Source organism: Acanthopagrus latus, chromosome 5 (assembly GCF_904848185.1).
Source record: "Acanthopagrus latus isolate v.2019 chromosome 5, fAcaLat1.1, whole genome shotgun sequence".
Taxonomy (NCBI): Eukaryota; Metazoa; Chordata; class Actinopteri; order Spariformes; family Sparidae; genus Acanthopagrus; species Acanthopagrus latus.
In genome coordinates this window covers 30464812-30478633 of record NC_051043.1, presented here as the reverse complement: position 1 = coordinate 30478633, position 13822 = coordinate 30464812, and the positions used below count along the sequence as shown (strand labels likewise).

The window sequence follows — 13822 nt, the reverse complement described above, 5'->3', positions numbered from 1 at the left end:
TGCCGCCTGCAGGGGGCGCTGTGAGGAGTAAATGTACTGAATGTAGCAGGGTGACAGCTGTGTGTGAACCTGACAGGCTCCTGGATGAGTCAGAGTCATGTACGGGAGCCCTGAAGGGTCATTTTCTTCTAAATGACTTTATGTTTATAGATATAGTTGGAACACACCCTCCGGTCCCCCTTTTTGAATAGGACCACCACCCCGGTCTGCCAGTCCAGAGGCACTGTCCCCGAGTCCCCAGCCTCTGCTTCCTCTATGAAAGGTGTGTCAGTGGGATTGAGGAGATCCTCAAAGTATTCTGTCCACCACCCGACTATGTCCCCAGTTGAGGTCAACAGCTCCCCATCTCCACTGTAAACAGTGTTGGTGGAGGACTGCTTCCCCCTCCTGAGGTGCCGGATGGTTTGCCAGAATTTCTTCGAGGTTTTTGCTTCCGCGACTGCCTCTGCTGTCACACGCTTGAGCTGCCGGTACCTGTCAGCTGCCTCACGAGTCCCTTGAGCCAACCATGCTCGCCTCACAATGTGTTTGGGTCTGCCGGGTCTGTCCAGCTTCCTCCCCTGCCAGTGGATCCAACTCACCACCAGGTGCTGATCAGTTGAGAGTTCAGCCCCTCTCTTCACAGCCGACAAAACGTTAGATATGTGTGACGATGTGTTGCAGAACTGTTTCCATGTACTACAACGAGTAACATTTCTATTAACGTGTCAGTAGTTGTTATGTGTGATGTATTTACTTACATTCAGTTCTTCTGAGCTCATCACTGTGTGTGTGTGTGTGTGTGTGTGTGTGTGTCTCCTCAGAGGGAGTGTATCCTCGGGATCTCACAGTTTCTCCGTGAGAACCCTCGGGCCTCGCAGGCCACCATCAACGCTGAAGTGGAGAAGAGAGTTCTGGTGTTCGCTGCTCGAGTCAAAGCTCTGGAGACGGCTCCGATATTCTGAATGCTTTAATATTTATCATAGATGTGAAAACTTCAACATTTTATATCTTTATAGCTCAAACTGTGTTAATTCAACATTTTTAAACACTTTCTTCTGTATATATGTTATACATCATATTTGTGTCATTATTTGTTCATGTGTCCTTCCAAAGCAGAACCTGAGAGACTGAGCTCTGCTGGTTTGAAGTAGATCTGAAACACGAGTCCTCTCAGAGACACTAAACTACCTGGAAAGGTTTTGAAAAGTGCTTAAAAGAGCTTTTGCTGTATCGCTGTCTTCACCTGAACCTCCAAGAGCCTTCATAATAAAACCGTCTGTTCTGTAGTGCAGAAAGAAAAATATGACAGATTTTTGCCTTCTCCATCATATCAATCAATAAACCATCACTGATCTTATCTGTCTTTGTGGGGTTTTTTTTATCAGATTTTTCTTATTGCAGCAACAAACAATTCCAATAAAAAATTCACATTTTAAAGACTTTTGAAAGATAAATATCTGGGTTGTGAATACTTGGACTCAAGTGTTTTTTTTAAATCCTTGTTATTGCTCTTCATTTAAAAATCATGCAGGCTTCACCATTTTGTTTGTAGAGAAATTGATTTAATCCACATTTTCATTTGGATGGATGACATTATTATGTTATCCATTTTTACTTTTGTTTTATTCCCTTTCTTCAGTTGGTCTTTCGGCTTCTGGACATTAAATAAATTCTCAAAGCTAAAATCGGAAATACCCATAAAAACCTCAAAGATTTCTAATGAAACATTGATGGGAAGCTTCCTGTCTGACTCGACGCTGCTCATTGGCTGTGCTTTACGTAACTCCCGCCCACTTTAGGTGCTATTTTCCTGATTGTGATTGGACAACCTCGTCGTAGCGTCACTACAGCGTCCTCTCTGATAGGCTGTGAAAAAATGGCGGGGGGGAAAGCCGCGGGTTCAAACACACCAACACACCGACTTCCTGGTTAGTGAAGCCTGCAGCAGCCGCCGGCGTGTGTTTCTGCTTCTGACTGAGGGTCAGACACGTTTAATCAAACAGCAGCCCGAACACGTATCAGGTGTGTTTTGACCAGAGAAAACCTGAACAAAGAGGCAGATCTGAGGTCAGCTACGTCTTCTCTTCCCGTTGTCAACATCTGTTGTAGCTACGGTGACCACAGACGCGTTCAGCTGACGGTCACCAGTTAACATGGACCCTTGTTAATCCGAAACACCAGCCATCCAACAGAGGGTAAACCTGTCACGTCGTCCTTCCACTGAGTGAGCGCGTAAGCGTCGGTCAAGATGGTCCCATCTGATAACATCAGTTTTTTTCAATAACACTCCCGGTCACGTACAGTGAGTGTCTGTACATACTGCGATAAATTTTCACCTTCTTTAGCCATTTTGTGAACGATAACGATAGCCAAACAAGCCTAAACTACACTAGCTAGCAAGCTAGCTAGCCACTGTGTTGAAATGTCTCTTCTGCCTCAGTGATCGCCCCGCCCACCCGGATGTTTCTATGGTGACAGTGAAAGATGGAGCGCTGTGTGCTCCTGCTACACATAACAATGACATAATTTTTTGTGTTGTGTTAGGATTAATTAACAAATAATTGTGTATAGGTCAGTGTTTTTATTGAGGCAAAAAAGTAACAAAGTATCCGGTGATAACAGGTACTTGATTTGAAAGTTACTTTACTTTATAATTAGTTACCACTGAAGTTCGAAAGGTTGCCACTACAGTTGCAGCTCAAAGTCGTGTTGGTATTCAAAAATATTGTGAAGGGATTAAAACAGGTATTAAATTCAACTTAAGAATTGCTGTATATACCCTGTTTAAGTTACACACCACTTTTGCTTTGATATTAAATATTTCAAAAGACAACTGATGCTGTAAATTGTACAATGAACCCTCTAACTCGATTTATTATAAAAAATAATAACGTTTCCTTGACTAATTTAATTGAATGGTTTCAGAGATTCGTGGAGAAATAATGAGATATTGTCACGATATAAGCCTCTAATCAAAAAATACAAATAAGTCTGTGTCGTAGAAACAAGAAAGTAACTGTAGATGCAGGCTTGTGTATTTCAGCAAAAGAAAGTTGGAAAAAAGGAACTTCCTCATCTTGAACAACCTTTGTGGTAATCTGAGTATTAATGTCAGAGTTGAGGAGGTGAGTGAAACAGACCGCAGAGGAACGGAGTGTTTTTGTAAATGACATAAACATGGCAGAGGTGTTTTTATGTCATCATGAACTGTCAGTGTGACAGAATTCAGAGATTTATTTGCCAAATGGAAAATCTGCCTTCATTTGGAGTTTATTTGGTGTAATTTCAGACACACAACCACAGGAAAAGGCCAAAAAAATTGATTTTATGAATCTATACTGTATCATTTAAATGAAGATTGATTTGAATCAGACAACAAATCTTTTAAAATCAGCGCTGCAGTGTTCCCTCCTCACAGCTGATGTGCAGTAGCTCATTCTGAGCAGCAGATGTCAGGCCAGGCGCTCTGATTAACTGTATTGATGACCAGTCTGCATGAAATTCATCTGAAGGTATTTCTACTGGTTGCTTTCTTCAGCTGTAGACCCCGAACTGGACGAGCACATTGCCCACCTCCACGCCATGCAGATGTTTGGGATAACTGACCACGATCTCATGTTTTCCCTCGATGTCAACCACGATGAGGCCCCTGAGGACCAAGAGCACCAATACATTGAAGGGAGGGTCCAGAAGGCCCAGGAGCTGATGAAGGCTGAGTCAGAGTTACAGATGCAGCTGGCAGAGAGCATGGCATCAAGCACAGAACCAGCCTGGCTCAGACAACCAGTGGAGAACAACAACAGAGAGCGCTCTCATGAGAAAAAAAGAAATCCAAGACCAAGTCCTTCCTATCCACAACATGACAGCAACTTTAACCGGTCAGCGATCGTGGTGGACTTGGACCAGTCTTGTTCTGGGAGATGGAAGACCAACAGAATCTGAGTGACAGAATTATTGATCTAACTGCAGATCAAAGTATGACAGAAGAACAACCTGTTGTAAATATCAGCGAAGACAAGCTTTCAGAGCCGGATCTGGATTCTCTGAAACACCAATCTGTCAAGCAGGAGAAGAGTAACTTAGACGCAGCCGATGCCTCTCCTCAACAAGTGCTTCAGGGATCTTTGGCCATGTCAGAGGTCAATGATGCAGGTGATCCTGCAGATGCCTCCGTTCAAGAACTAATGGACGAGTCTGTGATGTCTGAGGCTGCTGTTGCTTCAGGAGGTGACAGCAGCCAGCAATACCTCACAGCGTTTGATGATGAACAGCTCAGTGGATTCTCCCACTCAGAACATGACTCTAAGATGGACCTGGGGCACCCACTTTGTACTCCACCACATTTATTTGATATCTGTAGTTACACGTTACTTTACAGATTACATGCTGCATCAGAGTCAAAGCATCACAATTTGATTTATTCTTTTACTTAAATACATTTGATATCAGATACTTTAATACGTTTACTCGAGTACTTTTCATATTGGGGACTTTCACTTTTACCAAAGTAATTAGATAGAGCAGTAAAATATATTAGGCCCTACATGTGTTACTGCAATTGTACACTTTATTAAGTCAGTTAAGTCACAGTATCTCAAACATCACATGTTGAGTGAGCAGTGTGCTGGTGCCTGGCAGTGATATCTGACAGGTGTGTGTAAGTGTACAGTACTTCATGGTCAGGAGGTCAGAGGTGCACAGTGGCTGTGACCCTTTTTGTTTTTCACGACTGCAGACTTCGTCTCTCTTTACAGGTTACTGTTCCACTTGACTTCCTCCTTTGCTGCTGTAATAATTACTGTTCCCACTAGAGGTCACTGCCCACTGAACATCAGTATGGGTTAGGGTTAAGGCTGCTTTTACAATTGACCTGTAAGCTCCTTTGTCCACAGAGTGTTTCTTTGTGGCAGAAACACACCGTCTGTGCTCTCAGGAGCTCTGAGATGGAGCGTTTGTGCTCCGAGAGAAAAAAACGCCGTCCGTAAGTCTCGTCTCTATGACAACACAATCCTGTCAGCCGCCGCTGTATGATGGACACTGATCCTCTGTGTTTTACTGTGTGTTTGGAAATCATTAAAATCCCCATCCTGCCTCACGTGAGTGTCCCTTCCAGCTGTATGGAAACTTCTCACCAATAACTGAATCCATGAAGAACCACACACATAATACAACAAGTGACACGAGTCCCAACATCCGTCACAACATGTAGAACACAGAAGACATGAAATCTTTACTACTGCAGTCTGACTTCAGTCTCTGTTCTCAAGTCTTGACTCGACACAGATCGTTAAATCTAACTTTTGAACCTTCGTGTCAGTTATGTAAGATCATAACGACGTTGGCGTCGTGTTGCCGAGCTGCTGCAGTGGACTCTGGTATTTATGAGCCTGAGGCGACCACCTGGACTCCTTCAACAAGCTGCATGTTGGGACATTTTCTGAGTTTTGGTGTTGTGGCGGTCCAGAGCAGTAATTATCTGTGAACACGTGTCTGGTTTTGGCTTCTTCTTCTTCTCCTTAAATCAAAGGAAATGTATATAATTTGTTACTGTGCACGACTGTTACACCAACAATTCAAACTGTGCAGAATTCTGTTCACACTTTCCAGCAATATGATGTCCGGTTGGAGAACAGTTGTTTCCAAAATGTGGTGAAGTAAAAAGAAGTAAAAAGAAAAGAAAATGTCAAATACTCAAGGAAATATTCTTCAGTCTTGACAAGACCGAGTCAGGACCGAGACCAAAGGAGAACAAGACTGGATCAGGACCGAGACCAAAGGAGAACAAGACTGGATCAGGACCGAGACCAAAGGAGAACAAGACTGGATCAGGACCGAGACCAAAGGAGAACAAGACTGGATCAGGACCGAGACCAAAGGAGAACAAGACTGGATCAGGACCGAGACCAAGGCAGGATGAGACCAGTGCGAGTCTCCACGATATATTTGCCATAAACAATGTTTTGTTTTGTTTCTGGTGATTGGTGGAGGTGGAGGTGATTTTTATCTGTGGGAAACGCGAAGGAGCTGAAATCAACTTTTTTATCCAACTCTGTTTTGACCATCCACCTAAAACACACCAGATTCTCTCCTGACTGTTGATTTGTGGTAGAAGCTGATGGACACTGAGACTAAATCCACAGTCCTCCTGGTCCGAGATCAAGACGAGACTACAACTGCAAACACTTTGGCCCTGTGGAAAATCAAAGCAGGTCATATTAAAGTCTCCTATACAGCCCCTGTCTGTGTCCTGTAGTATGAAAGGAGCTATAGGGCCTTCAAAACACACTTTTAGTAACTGTGTTAGCGAGCAGAGTTTCCAGCTTGGGTTAACAGATCCAGATGTTTTTCTTTCAAGCCTCCTAATGAGGAACATGGAGCAGAATGAGGTGCAGCTGGGCTGGAAAGGTCCTGAAACCTGTGGATTTACAGACGTCTCTCCTGCAGCTCCACAGGGTTTTACATGTTCATCACATCTGTCACGAGGCCCCACATGCCTGCAGCGGCGGGGCAGGCGTCTGCATGTCTGCTGCCAGGACGGACGCATAAATACCTGGACGAGCCGGCGCTGCTGTCACCGTCCGACTGTCTGCAGGTGGAAACCAGAAGAAGAAGAAGAGGCTGAGAGACGCCGACATGGTTCCACTGAGGCTCGTCATCCTCGGCTGTGAGTGGAGCACCTTCTGTTTTCTGTTGTGGCATTTACTGTTTGGACCTGTACAGAAGTTAAGTAAATGTACTTAGTTACTCACCAGGTTAGAAACACTAATACAGGATGATAATGTAGTGGAAAAAAAAAAACATAGAATACAGGACAGGAAGTGTTTCACAATCAGTAACACCGAGAACTCGTCTGTTGAGATTTCTGCTCGCTGCAACTGCATGAAATCTGTAAAGTAACTATGAACTAATGTAATCAAAGGAATGTAGTGGGATTAAAAGAGCAATATTGGTCTACAAAATGTAGTGAAATGTAGTTAAAGTCATACTTTTCATACACATTCCATCAGTTGAAACGACTAAAGGAAAACAAAAAGTTCTTTGTGTATCTGTGATGATACAAAACACGTATGAGAGTTTTAACCTGGAAACTAAGTTCCTTCACTCAGCTACTTACTGTACAGGTTCAGAGTCAAGTATTTCCATTTCATGCAACTTTACACTTATACTCCACTACACCTGATATATACGATCATTTACACACGTGTATTTACTGTATACTGGAAACGGTGCAACTGCGGCTCTGATGCAGCTCGTAACCTGTAAAGTAACTAATGTACTCAGAGAAATACACAAAACCGAGTTTGTGGACTGGAAGTGTAAAGTAGCCGATGATGGAAATACTCAAGTAAAGTACAAGATCTTGTTTTAAATCTTTCCTCCACAGTGCTGTGTTGTGTTACTGTGTTGTGTTACAGTGCTGTGTTACTGTGTTGTGTTAGTGTTGTGTTACAGTGTTGTGTTGCTGTGTTGTGTTAGTGTTGTGTTACAGTGTTGTGTTACAGTGCTGTGTTACAGTGTTGTGTTACAGTGTTGTGTGACTGTTTTGTGTTTCTGTGTTGTGTTACAGTGTTGTGTTTCTGTGTTGTGTTTCTGTGTTGTGTTACAGTGTTGTGTGACTGTGTTGTGTTTCTGTGTTGTGTTACAGTGTTGTGTGACTGTGTTGTGTTTCTGTGTTGTGTTACAGTGTTGTGTTATAGTGCTGTGTTACAGTGGTGTGTTACAGTGTTGTGTGACTGTGTTGTGTTACAGTGTTGTGTTACCGTGTTGTGTTACTGTGTTGTGTTACTGTGCTGTGTTACAGTGTTGTGTTACCGTGTTGTGTTACAGTGCTGTGTTACAGTGCTGTGTTACAGTGTTGTGTTACAGTGTTGTGTTACAGTGCTGTGTTACAGTGCTGTGTTACTGTGTTGTGTTACTGTGTTGTGTTACAGTGCTGTGTTACTGTGTTGTGTTACAGTGCTGTGTTACAGTGTTGTGTTACAGTGTTGTGTGACTGTGTTGTGTTACTGTGTTGTGTTACAGTGTTGTGTTACAGTGCTGTGTTACAGTGTTGTGTTACTGTGTTGTGTTACAGTGCTGTGTTACAGTGGTGTGTTACTGTGTTGTGTTACAGTGCTGGCTGCAGCTTGGTGTCTCTCCGGAGCTGCTGGTGAGTTTTTCTTCTGCGCTCTGCTGGAAGCTGTCAGGACTTACAGACGTGTCGGCGTCAACAACGTCTTTAAATGTAGTTTTAAAATGAATGATGTCGATGGAAATGTTCTGTTCACTTCCTGTGTTGATGTTAAAAATTAATACGTCCACATGCTAAAACTCAAAGAGAAGTTCCTGGAGATGTTTTGTTATAATATAATTACAATAATACATCTTAGTTACATGAAAGGATAAAAAACAAATACACATGATGCTGATGGCACAGCTTCATATTCTCTGATATTGTGACTTCTGGGCTGAGCTGTGCTGCAGGTTGAAGTGTCCTTGAGCAAGATGCTGAACCCCAGATTGCTCCTGATGTGCAGTTGGCACCTTGCTGGCGCCTCTGCCATCACTGAGGGCCCTGCGATGAGCTGGTGACTCGTCCAGAGGCAGCTGGGATTGACTCCAGCAAAACAAACAGCGACCCGATTAAAGGGATAAAGTGGTTACAGAGAAGGATGGATGACGTCACGATCATTTCTTTTTAAAGAGTTTTTGGCATCGTTAACATTTAATGTTGTCCAGTGAATACAAGACAAGAAGAAAGCCGACGAGACAGAGGAGAAATTCAGACTCAGAATTTTAGTATCTACAATATTAATGAGGTAATAATCCAAAACTGTTTGTCCATCAGTGAATAAACCAGCTGCTCTCAGAGGACAGTAAGCTCCCAGAACACTGTTAGAAGACAGAAAGGTGGCAGGGTCCGCCACATGTAAACACAGTAATGAAACTATGTTGCCCTTTAAGGTCAGTTTGTTTATTCAGGTTATTCAGTCAGTGAAGATAAAAAACTACAGAGTGTAGCTGTGAGGAGACACTGATGATGATGATGATGATGATGATGATGATGATGATGATGATGATGATGTCACTGCAGACTGTCTGACCTGTGTGTGTTCCTGCAGAGGGTGAGGTCATCTACGCCTGTCATAATGACACCGCAGTGATGTCATGTGGTAAGAAGTTTTTGGTTGTTGGTCTGTAATCTGAGACTGAGACACAACTCAGAAATGTGTTCTGTCTTCATGCTGTGACTCCTCTCTCCTCCTCCTCTCCTCCTCTCCTCTCTCCTCCTCCTCCTCCTCCTCCTCCTCCTCCTCTCCTCCTCCTCCTCCTCCTCCTCCTCTCCTCCTCTCCTCCTCCTCCTCCTCTCCTCCTCTCCTCTCTCCTCCTCTCCTCCTCTCCTCTCCTCTCCTCCTCTCCTCTCCTCTCCTCCTCCTCCTCCTCCTCCTCCTCCTCCTCTCCTCCTCTCCTCCTCTCTCCTCCTCTCCTCTCCTCCCTCCTCCTCTCTCTCTCCTCTCCTCCCCTCCTCTCCTCTCTCCTCCTCCTCTCCTCCTCTCCTCCTCCTCTCCTCCTCTCTCCTCCTCTCCTCCTCCTCTCTCTCCTCTCTCTCTCCTCTCCTCCTCTCTCCTCTCCTCCTCTCTCCTCCTCTCCTCTCCTCCTCTCCTCCTCTCTTCTCTCCTCTCCTCCTCTCTCTCCTCTCTCTCTCCTCTCCTCCTCTCTCCTCCTCTCTCCTCCTCTCCTCCTCTCTCCTCCTCTCCTCTCCTCCCTCCTCCTCTCTCTCTCCTCTCCTCTCCTCCTCTCCTCCCTCCTCCTCTCCTCCTCTCCTCCTCCTCTCCTCCTCTCTCTCCTCCTCTCCTCCTCCTCTCCTCCTCTCTCCTCCTCTCTCTCCTCCTCTCCTCTCTCCTCTCCTCCTCCTCTCCTCCTCCTCTCTTCCTCTCTTCCTCCTCTCCTCCTCTCCTCCTCCTCCTCTCCTCCTCTCCTCCTCTCCTCCTCTCTCCTCTCCTCTCCTCTCCTCCTCCTCCTCCTCTCTCCTCTCCTCTCCTCTCCTCCTCCTCCTCCTTTCTCCTCTCCTCCTCCTCCTCTCTCCTCTCCTCTCCTCTCCTCCTCTCTCCTCCTCTCCTCCTCCTCTCCTCCTCTCTCCTCTCCTCTCCTCCTCTCTCCTCCTCTCCTCTCCTCTCCTCCTCTCTCCTCTCCTCCTCTCCTCCTCTCTCCTCTCCTCCTCTCTCCTCTCCTCCTCTCTCTCCTCTCTCTCTCCTCTCCTCCTCTCCTCCTCTCTCCTCTCCTCCTCTCTCTCCTCTCTCTCCTCTCCTCCTCTCTCCTCCTCTCCTCCTCTCCTCCTCTCTCCTCCTCCTGCAGAAGTCGGCACTAAGATCAGTCTGGAGCACATCCTGTACAAGGTGGGCGTGGGGACGAGGTGTGGAGAGGGGAAACGCCACCCGGACGACGGGCCTGACACCTTCTGCTCCTTCCCCTGGGCTGAGATGGTCGTGGAGGATCTGTAAGAAAACTTCTCCTCATCTTTGTGCGTTCATTTTACATCATACATCTGATCCAGAACCAAACAGAACCAGAACACTGTTTGTCTGTCGTCATACGGTACATGTTGTTCTGAAATAAGGAGATCTGAGACGAGGAGGGTTCAGCTGTCACTGCTGCAGAGAGACACTTCATAGAGGCGGTTTAAAGGTTCACACAGGTGGAAAGTTACAAACTGTGTCTCCTGTTTCTGTGGCTGGGTCACTGCCTTGATGCTCCAGACGGACCGACTCTGCAGTCCGGCTCCGGTTCTGATCTCTGTCTCTCTGTCCAGTTGTGGTAACAGGAGGTCCTGTGAGGTCCCGGTCACTGAGCGAGTGTTTGGTGAATACCCGTGTCAGGAGCAGACCAGGTACCTGGAGGTGTCCTACAGCTGCGCCAAGCCGCCTCCTCCTCCTCCTCCTCCACCAGCTCCCATCAAACCTGAGTGTATGTACACACACGCACGCACACACACACACACACACACACACACACACACACAACATTTGTGACGTCATTGTTCAGAAACACACTCACTGTCGTGGTCTTTCCTCCTGAGATTCTGTTGTCTGTTGATGAGTCACTGAATGCTTTCAGCTGGTCTGAGATCAGGTTTCTGTCTCCTGGAGGAGCAACTTTCAGTTTCGTTGCTCCACAGAACAAAATCAAACTTCAGCTCTCAGTTATTTCAAATCAAAGATTAAAACTTTTCTGTTCTTGTTATCACGCTCTGATTCTTCTGATTTATTTTGTGTGAATCCTATGAAATCTAAAGGTCTGTCTCATGTAAAGAACTTACCGTTAGCTTGTTGTTTAAAGCTTCGTACGAACTGAACTCTGCGAAACATTCATACTTTCAGCACAAATGAATGAAATGTGTTTGTTCTTGTCTGCGTCGTCGATCTGTTCTCACCACCGCTCGTGTTTCTCTGCAGGTGAAGACAAACCAGCTGATGAAGCCTGAAGACACCTCAGACTGATCAGAGATCAGATCTCAGTAAAAATGTCTTCTTGAAAACAAAGTCAAGAACGTTTGTGTTGTTTTATTGAAATGTAAGAAAGAAAAAACACATATTTGAACTCAAGAAGGATTTTAAATCAATAAAAGAATCAAATGAAATAGTGTTGATCTCTCTGCATCCTCTCTTCTACATGTGAAGGTTTGATATGACAGACAGACAGACAGACAGACAGTCAGACAGTCAGACAGACAGTCAGACAGACAGACAGACAGACAGACAGACAGACAGACAGTCAGACAGACAGACAGACAGTCAGTCAGACAGACAGACAGACAGACAGACAGACAGACAGTCAGACAGACAGACAGACAGACAGTCAGACAGACAGACAGTCAGACAGTCAGACAGACAGACAGACAGTCAGACAGTCAGACAGACAGTCAGTCAGACAGACAGACAGACAGTCAGACAGTCAGACAGACAGTCAGTCAGACAGACAGACAGACAGACAGTCAGACAGTCAGACAGACAGTCAGTCAGACAGACAGACAGACAGACAGACAGACAGTCAGACAGACAGACAGACAGACAGTCAGACAGTCAGTCAGTCAGACAGACAGACAGACAGACAGACAGACAGACAGACAGACAGACAGTCAGTCAGACAGACAGACAGACAGTCAGACAGACAGACAGTCAGTCAGACAGACAGTCAGTCAGTCAGACAGACAGTCAGACAGACAGACAGTCAGTCAGACAGACAGACAGACAGACAGTCAGACAGACAGACAGTCAGTCAGACAGACAGACAGTCAGACAGTCAGACAGACAGACAGACAGACAGACAGTCAGACAGACAGTCAGTCAGACAGACAGACAGACAGACAGACAGACAGACAGACAGACAGACAGTCAGACAGACAGACAGTCAGACAGTCAGACAGACAGACAGACAGACAGACAGTCAGACAGTCAGTCAGACAGACAGTCAGTCAGACAGACAGACAGACAGACAGACAGACAGACAGTCAGACAGTCAGACAGACAGACAGACAGACAGACAGTCAGACAGTCAGACAGTCAGTCAGACAGACAGACAGTCAGACAGACAGTCAGACAGTCAGACAGAAAGTGTGCAGCATCATTCTGGTGTTTGATTTTTACACAACAGTACAAAATGAATCATTTCCAGCATCTGTCCACTGGGCGGCGCTGTTGCTTGACAAGTTGATCAGCAGTGGTGACTGAGGAGAGACAGACGAAGTATTGATCCTGTCTGAACTGAGTCAACACGTCATCAACACGTCACCAACACCAATATGGAGCCAACTGGGTCAGAAACGGTCGTGAACAGCTGGTTCTGGTTCAGTTCTGTGAGAGCAGAGCTGGTTCTGGTTCAGTTCTATTTAACTCGCTGCTTTAAATTATAATGAGACTCACAGTCAGGCCTGATTGGGGGCGTGGCCACTTTGAGTGACAGCTGTCTGATTCTCAGGTGAATTAATGTTGTTTCTGCCTTCTGGTGAATATCGAATATATTATATGTTTTATATATATATTGAATATGAAACATTATTTGATTATGTTACTAATATTTTGAGATATTGGATTTGAGATTTTAACAAAATAATTTCCCGATCTGGGATCAATAAAGTAATTCTGTTTTCTATTTTAATGAGCTGTAATCATCAAAAGCAAAACAAAAAGAAATATTTCACCTTAATGAATCTATAGTAACAGTTTGGACGTGGTGATATTATATGAGAGCTGCAGCTGTTGGTTGTTCTGAGAACATCTGGATTCATTTGATTATTCCGGATGTTTGCGTCACTGACTGTTTCCCTCTTCAACACCTTCACTTCTGTCAGGAACTTGGTGCCGTCGGCAAGATGTGAACCAAAGACTGATAACGACCCTAAAACAAAACTAATATCATTTAATTGATCATTCTAAGTGACAGACCTGACAGCAGGTGAGACACCTGTAAAGTATCACCTGAACAGGCCTGACGGTAACTTCAGTGTTAACATCAACACACGTCGACTCAGTTATTCACTGATCATTATACAATGTAAGCTAGCAGCTAACACTCTGCTCCACCAGCAGTAACTATGATCATTAAACTAATCACTTCATCATCATCATCACACTGACGTCACTGTACGGACGGTTTCAGTCTTTTGGACCGTGTGGTTCCGCTACAGTATCAGTAAATGTCTCTCCTGGTCTCGGGGTCTCGGTCCGGTCAGCTTCGCCCCCTCACAGGTACTGAGCACCGAGCCAGAACCCGGAAGAGAGGCCTCTGTGTTATCTGACGGTCTTTGCTATGAAGGTATGTTGCTGTGGACTTATATAATATTTCAAAATAATAATAGTAATGG

The 13822-nt window shown here is 45.1% G+C and overlaps 1 protein-coding gene across 3 annotated transcripts; it reads left to right on the top strand.

The window, feature by feature from the left end:
• Nucleotides 1-1801: 1801 nt before the first annotated feature.
• LOC119020246 (DNA excision repair protein ERCC-6-like) lies at nt 1802-11599 on the top strand. 3 transcript variants are annotated; one of them, XM_037099496.1, is made up of 7 exons: nt 1852-2004; nt 3521-6646; nt 8096-8131; nt 9084-9134; nt 10318-10459; nt 10772-10926; nt 11415-11599. In XM_037099496.1, exons 2-7 carry the CDS (start codon nt 6616-6618, stop codon nt 11441-11443), a joined length of 444 nt encoding a protein of 147 aa, XP_036955391.1. In that variant the 5' UTR covers nt 1852-2004; nt 3521-6615; the 3' UTR covers nt 11444-11599. The 3 variants fall into 3 exon arrangements, with proteins under 3 accessions (XP_036955390.1, XP_036955391.1, XP_036955392.1); XM_037099497.1 differs by having other exon boundaries at nt 1858-2004; nt 6427-6646; XM_037099495.1 differs by lacking the exons at nt 8096-8131; nt 9084-9134; nt 10318-10459; nt 10772-10926; nt 11415-11599 and having other exon boundaries at nt 1802-1910; nt 3521-6217.
• Nucleotides 11600-13822: the final 2223 nt, after the last annotated feature.

Bases quoted from the DNA above. Each gene is read 5' to 3' on its own strand.
- LOC119020246 (XM_037099495.1), top strand. From the start codon at position 1,859: ATGGCGGGGGGGAAAGCCGCGGGTTCAAACACACCAACACACCGACTT. The intron at 1,911-3,520 runs GTTAGTGAAGCC...TGCTTTCTTCAG, and splicing joins ACCAACACACCGACTTCCTG to CTGTAGACCCCGAACTGGAC.